The sequence below is a fragment of the Ceratina calcarata genome, unplaced genomic scaffold, assembly GCF_001652005.2.
Source record: "Ceratina calcarata isolate Rehan_Ccalc_2016 unplaced genomic scaffold, ASM165200v1 scaffold145.2, whole genome shotgun sequence".
Classification (NCBI taxonomy): domain Eukaryota; kingdom Metazoa; phylum Arthropoda; class Insecta; order Hymenoptera; family Apidae; genus Ceratina; species Ceratina calcarata.
The window spans coordinates 436569-443588 of record NW_017135665.1 but is presented as its reverse complement, the minus strand read 5'-3'; the positions used below and the strand labels follow the sequence as shown (position 1 = coordinate 443588).

Genomic DNA, 7020 nt, shown 5'->3' with positions numbered 1-7020 from the left:
ACAGAAAGGATTTGCGGATATTTGAAGAGTATTTAAAGGAAATAACTAGTAAGATATCTGACGAGTCAAGAAGGGTTTGTCAAGAAGGGTTCTCTCCTTGTCGAAATCTCTTGCGACACGTATTCTCGCGTCTTTGCTTCTGATTCAAAGTACGAGCTTATCGCATGAATACATGCATTAAGTCGATTCTTGGGTCAGACGACGGGCGATTGCGGCTGAGATATTGTGTCTGGATTTCCTATGACAATTCCTCGCCCGTCGTTAAATTCACTTTAGGCGCGGAAACATTAGCATTTTTTTAGGGGAAAAGATATATGTATATATTTTTATATCATACGTCGCGCTCGAAGACCCTCTCTTGAAGTTATGAATAATTGCATAAGCTATTAATCTGTAAAAACGACGATTTCCAATCAATATCTCAAATATTTGACTATTGTTTACGAAACAGGGAGACCTTGTTATTTTTATTTTACTGTAATAAACACATCTCGTCGCGTTGTATGATTTCCTCTGAAAAGATGGGTGTAACTATGAGCAAAAGACATTCGCGTCTTAATTAAAGTCGGCTGATTTCTGACTTGCCGTGGCCCTTCGTGCCACTCGTCAGATCTGTTCCTCAGGGGTGCAATTTACTCGCGCCCCTTGCGTCACCCTTTCCCACCCCGACCACTAGCGGCGAACCCCGTTCAGGTCGGTAGATCCATCTTTCCTTTTCCAGATTCTTGAATACGGCTACTGATTTCACTTTTCACCGTTCCACTCTGATTTATTTATACTTTCAATAAAGTTGTTACAGATTTCGATATTGAATCAGAGGAGTTGATCAAATTAATTTCATCTGGTAGTATTTTTTAGGTGCATTTTCCAAGTTTCTAGAAAATTAAATTGATCTTAGGTTACGGTTTTTATGTATTGATACAGAAATTATTACATTGATGCATGTGAAACGTCGTTTTCTTTCTCAAACTATAAATTTTCAAAATGAGAAATATCTATTTATCAGTCGTTCACTATTCTGAATCGAATGTAAAATTAAATGATGTCAACAAGATTTGTAGTAAACTAAAATCAGCTTTAACGATCTCTGTGTTCAAAAGAAAATGGCACTGTTAAATATCTTTTTCTATTTAATTTGTTTTGATAAAATATAGTTTATCATATTACACAATTCTTATGACTATTACTCGATTACTTTACAGGAGGACTATATTTAAATGAATCATTAAATGATAGACTTTACTGTTTCTTGTTTTTAACAATGACTTTTAAATAGTGTTTATAATGTTTAATACATTTGAGATAATGAAAATATTTAATCATTTAGCGATATGTAAAAGCAAATGACAAATTGTTTAAATTAAGTGCTTGATACGGGATTAAATAAATATTTCGTATGCATATGCAGGAAAGACAAGGAATGTATGTAATTGTGCAGTACATCAATAATACTATATATCATTACTCCATTTTACATTACAACTGTTTTATTTTGCACATAAGTCCACAATTTATAAATTCACTATTTAACTTCTAAATGATTTTATTTTAATATCAACATTTTGAATATACATGACAATGGTGAAAAATTATATAAATAACGTGTGAAGGAACTAAGACGCTGTTTCGCCTTCGGTTGTGAGGTAGAGTCTCTTTACCTTTAAAAGCGACTATCCTCTTTAAAAATCTGGTTGAGTCGCGGTGGCAGGTAGTCTCCTTGGTCTTTACTATGCAAAATAGCTTCTACTCCCTTTTGTCTATCGGCCGGGTCAGGTTTGATCATCAAAGTTTTGACTGAGATGTCGACAATTCTTGTGAACCGTGGACGGACAAGAGTTTATCCTTCTCTATTTCATTCGATATTTATGTAGTATCCGCCACCTTAAGTTCTTTTGAGATTTAGTCTTCGACGCATTTTTTCTTGAATTATTCAAGCAATACGCGTTTCCCTTTTATATTAGATAGTCAAGTGTACAATATTAATTCAGATATATACGTTATACTTCAACCCAGCGAATTACGTATGCATACGCTATGTTTAAAAAAATATAGACTTAAAGTCTTGATACTTCTTCTTGCATCGATCTTTTTCTCAACAACTGTTCTCATCGTTCTACTTGAAGATTCAATTTTCTCTTGTTGGCATGCTGACGAGCAACCTGTTAACCTGCACGGCAAAACGCGAATGTAAGCGTACCCGGCGCAATTTATTATTTTAACGCCGTTCCTGGTTGTGGAGCGTCCGAAGAAGCGTTTTTCAACGACGCGGGGCTGCTCGTTCAAGACTTCACTTCCTAAGCTTTTTTCATCGCCCTTTATAAATGCTCGCTATAAACGTCCTTGTAGGCGTTGCAAACAGCGTAAAACGGTTAGGGAGGCTGCACACCATTAGCCTCCAGGTGTCCGATATCTCAGCCACGCCACTGTATCCCTCGTTCCGGGCGATCATGCCCCAGATCATCCCCCGAATAGCAGCGTAAGTTTCACTATCGCATTCGCGATACAACCGAGAGGAACACATCGATGAAGGATAGACTAAAGCCGAGTTAGGGAGTGAATAATCCTCGTATAATCTGTAAAGTTCCTAGGAATGGCAGACAGCAAGAGATTCATCAATTTTCTTGTGAATACATTTTGAGAAACAAAAAGAGTTCTACTTCATGATAAATGTGTATGTTAACAAAAATTGTTTGTTATATCTAAATATTAATTGTTGTGACGTGATACAAATGGAAATCATAATCCTCTTTGTTGGCTTATATTATGTCATTTTTATGATAACCGACATGTATTGTAAATGGTAAATGTGATTTGCGTTGAGGTTGATGAGGACCAATTAAATTGAAGATTAAGTTCGTTCATTGACAAAACGAGTCGATACGAAAGAAGGCCATCTATATTCTTTTACCCAATATTTGGAACAGCATTAATACAGTTGTTTAATCCAATATTTATTTACATGTATTTTTATATATTCTGTATAGATAATTGTGATTCGATTCTTTGTTTGCTTGAACGTAAGCCACTCTCACGTGGGCTGAATACTCCTTGGTTAAGCTAAGCTAATTGATAGTAACGTAATTAATAGCGTGGTATTGAATACGTTTCAGCTATCTTTCGACGTGGTGCATAGCTAGATGCGAATCGATATTCGGGAGGGAGGCATCTTATACGTCTTCCCATTATGCGCCAAGAAGATTAAGAACGCTTCGCCACTTATTACGAAACGCGCTCTGCAAGTATAAGAAAATGTACCTGGAATTCTTTGATTTACTGTTAATGGTAAACATGATCTTTGTCGCAAAGAATATTTACAACCGATACTTAAATATTTTTTTTCATTTCGAATTTGCAATTCAATTATATAGTATTTTGTGACGTTGCTATGTATTATTTAATAATAGTTAAATTCGGTCTACATCTATCTGGCCCTACATAATATAATAGAATATAGCTTGAATTTAATTTAGATATGAAGGTAAAATTCAATTGAAAGACAAGCATTGAATTTTTGCACAAATGTTGTACAACTTTTTGTAAAGAATATGAAAGCAAAAACTATGAGTAAGTGCATGAACTATTGATTTCTTATATAAAGATATGTACTCCAACACATTGTTGATGATCCACATACTGGATTCTCATTTCGAGTTTTCCTACAAAAATTTGTCTACCGTAAGTGATAAACATAGTGAGCGATTTCGTCAGGATACTTTGAACATTGAAAATCGATATTAAAAAAGTAAGATTCTAATATGCTGATTGAAACGGGATACCTCATAAGCAAAATAGTTCAGAGACCTCATATGTTCTTACAGCAGTTACTAAATATTCATCTGCACGTCAAACAGAAAAACTTGTACATATTGGACATATAAATCGAGTACAAATTCTTTTCAAATCTTACGTGTCAAAAAAACAATGAAATTTTAATAGTAGTAATAATTTAATTAATAAACCAGTATTATTGACAATAATAAAACAATCGTGCCTTCTTCGCGAAACGTTTAATTAGCAAATTCGCAATTTCTTTCGTGAGCGTATTTCGCAGCCGGGTGGATAATGGCAGTGCACCCGTAATTCCTGTAAGCGCAGTTCTCCATCCTGTAATTGCACTTTTCCACGTGTATTTCCAAAAGACTGCGTTTCGGTTTCACTCTGCAACCGTATTCAGTCCATTTACATGGAACTTGTTGGTCCGGGTCGTACTCGGACGAGGAATCGTGGCGCCCGTCGTGGTACTCCCGATAGTTGCATTTCTCTTGGTGCATTAATTTCAGTCTTCTCGGCATGTTTACCATGCAACCATATTTTCTATATTTACATTCGACTAGTTCCTTAGGATCACCAAAGTCGTCATTAGAGGAGATCGTGGTCTTTCTTAACGAGTCACTGATGTTCCTCTCGTTGAAACGATCTTTGTAAATACAGTGTTGTTCGTGAATCGAAATTCTCCACGGTGACGTTTTTACCTTGCAACCGACCACGCGATAGGTGCACTCGACCAAGTCGTCATGTTTATGCGCCATGTCCGTGGGTAGATTTTCTTCCTCCAAGTGAGGTCGGAATTGACATCTGAAACGTGTGGGAGCAAACGTTGAACACAATTCGATAATATTCTGTAGGCAGATGATTCAGAATAATATGATAGTTTTCAATAATTTTCTAATTATTGCACAGATGACGATAACTGCATCCACATTTTCTTTTTATATTTGTATATTTTATTTTTATATAATATTTTTCAATCATGTACTGAATTTGAGGGATTTCAAATATTAAAGTTAGCTGTAACATATTACATCGACTAATCTTATTATCCTTCACATCGATATTGCAGATCCTAGTATACAAATGTGCATATAGGATGTATATAGATTATTGCCGGTATGTATGCCGAATATTTTGCCGGTTGTTATGAAAATGGTACGCCAAAAAGATTGTATTAATAAAAATTCATCTTTAACATTTAATTATAAATTTATGTGACATAATACAAACGAAAATGTCTATTCTTTTCTTTTTTTTTATCTTGCACCACTTTCATAATAACCGCTACACTGTTACCGAGATTCGTGTAGATCTGCCAAGCGTATTGGCACTTTCACCCAGCATCCAAGATGCGCGTATCTGCAAGCTCTCAGCTCCTGATTCTCAGTGGGCGTAGGTGGGCGCCAGCCTCTTTCGTGCGCTTGAAACTCATCCATCGGCGGCGCCGTTGGACCGTGGAATTTCGTTGGTAGAGAATGAGGCAGGAAGTGGATTGGCGGCGGTGGCACGTAAGATGTATTTGGAGATGGCATTTGCATCTCCAACGGCGAGTGACACGAGGGGCAGTTGTAGTAATAAGGCTTGCAGCGATGGCAAATTGTATGTTGATTGATGCAGACGTATCTGGGTGCTAGTTCCATCTCCATTAAACAAATCGGGCAGAGGCCCTCGCTTTTGAATCTCGCTTGCAGATTCGGGTAAAGACTGTCCATGATCTAGTTAAAACAATTTTTTAATTCTATAACCACCAATAAAATTAACAATTGCCAAATTTATCTGAACAATTTATATATTATAATCCACTGCTACTGATAAGGTAATGATAAGAGGAATGAAAGACAGATACCGTTCAGGTTAGATAAGTGAAATATTTAATCAGTTGGCTCGATTATCAGTCAAGATATCTTCAGACATTCACATTTTAGTCATTGTACGTATAATACAAAGAGTCGATGATATAAAATAAATTTAGGTATACGACTATAATATAGCATAATATTTTCCCAAACTTCAGACTTGTACATGTAATTTCAGCTCATCGATTGAATTGTTTTCGTTTTTAGCAAGGCTTACATCTTCTGATGTTTATTTATTCACATAGTGATACACTTGTATCAGTCTCATACATACCTAGGCCCTCGCTTTTGAATCTCGCTTGTAGATTCGGGTAAAGACTGTCCATGATCTAGTTAAAACAATTTTTTAATTCTATAACCACCAATAAAATTAACAATTGCCAAATTTATCTGAACAATTTATATATTATAATCCACTGCTACTGATAAGGTAATGATAAGAGGAATGAAAGACAGATACCGTTCAGGTTAGATAAGTGAAATATTTAATCAGTTGGCTCGATTATCAGTCAAGATATCTTCAGACATTCACATTTTAGTCATTGTACGTATAATACAAAGAGTCGATGATATAAAATAAATTTAGGTATACGACTATAATATAGCATAATATTTTCCCAAACTTCAGACTTGTACATGTAATTTCAGCTCATCGATTGAATTGTTTTCGTTTTTAGCAAGGCTTACATCTTCTGATGTTTATTTATTCACATAGTGATACACTTGTATCAGTCTCATACATACCCCCTTGTATACACGTATACGTGTATGTAACAATCGATCGCGTTGAATTTACTCACTTGGCTGGTTGTTCTCGTCCTTGCAAAAGCGATGATGGGCGAAACTGAAATTACGGACGCGCGGCGCAGAGGGAGAGGAAAAAAAATAGCCGTCGCGGCACGTACGTCTCCGTAACAACCAGCACTGTGTGTCACCGTCCAACTGTCAGCGTTCCCTTATTTGCCAAGACCGATAGCGCAACTTTATCTGATAAAGCCTGCCTCTGATAGGGGACCATTTTCACGACAGAGACACGCGAGAATGTTTCGCGCTCCGCGACGACCGGACGACTCGCGCCGCGCAAAATCAAATCGACGAAGGGGAGTCGTCGTCGTTGCCCTCGTTATTATGCGCTGAACGTCGTAACCTACGCATTTATTACCACACTGTGAGGGGAAAGGAACCAGAAAAATTAGGAATTCCTAATGTTTTTTTCGATAGACGCTTATGCATGAAGCTGCGCACTATGGACGGTGCACTGTTGCCAGAATTTGTGACTGAAAGCGAAAGGAGTATCTAAGATCTTTAGCCATTTTGTATGGCCAATAAGTGGCGCACTCTGAAGGTATACACTTTCAAAAAATGCAAAATAGGTCGATTTTTTTAAATTTCA

At 36.6% G+C, this 7020-nt stretch overlaps 1 protein-coding gene across 1 annotated transcript; it reads right to left on the bottom strand.

Annotated features, from left to right (window-relative positions):
- Positions 1–3946: 3946 nt before the first annotated feature.
- LOC108631178 (TNF receptor-associated factor family protein DDB_G0290883) lies at positions 3947–6684 on the bottom strand. The gene is made up of 3 exons (XM_018034922.2): positions 6428–6684; positions 5068–5486; positions 3947–4575 (listed from the first exon to the last, which is right to left on the bottom strand). Exons 2-3 carry the CDS (start codon positions 5481–5483, stop codon positions 4008–4010), a joined length of 984 nt encoding a protein of 327 aa, XP_017890411.1. The 5' UTR covers positions 5484–5486; positions 6428–6684; the 3' UTR covers positions 3947–4007.
- Positions 6685–7020: the final 336 nt, after the last annotated feature.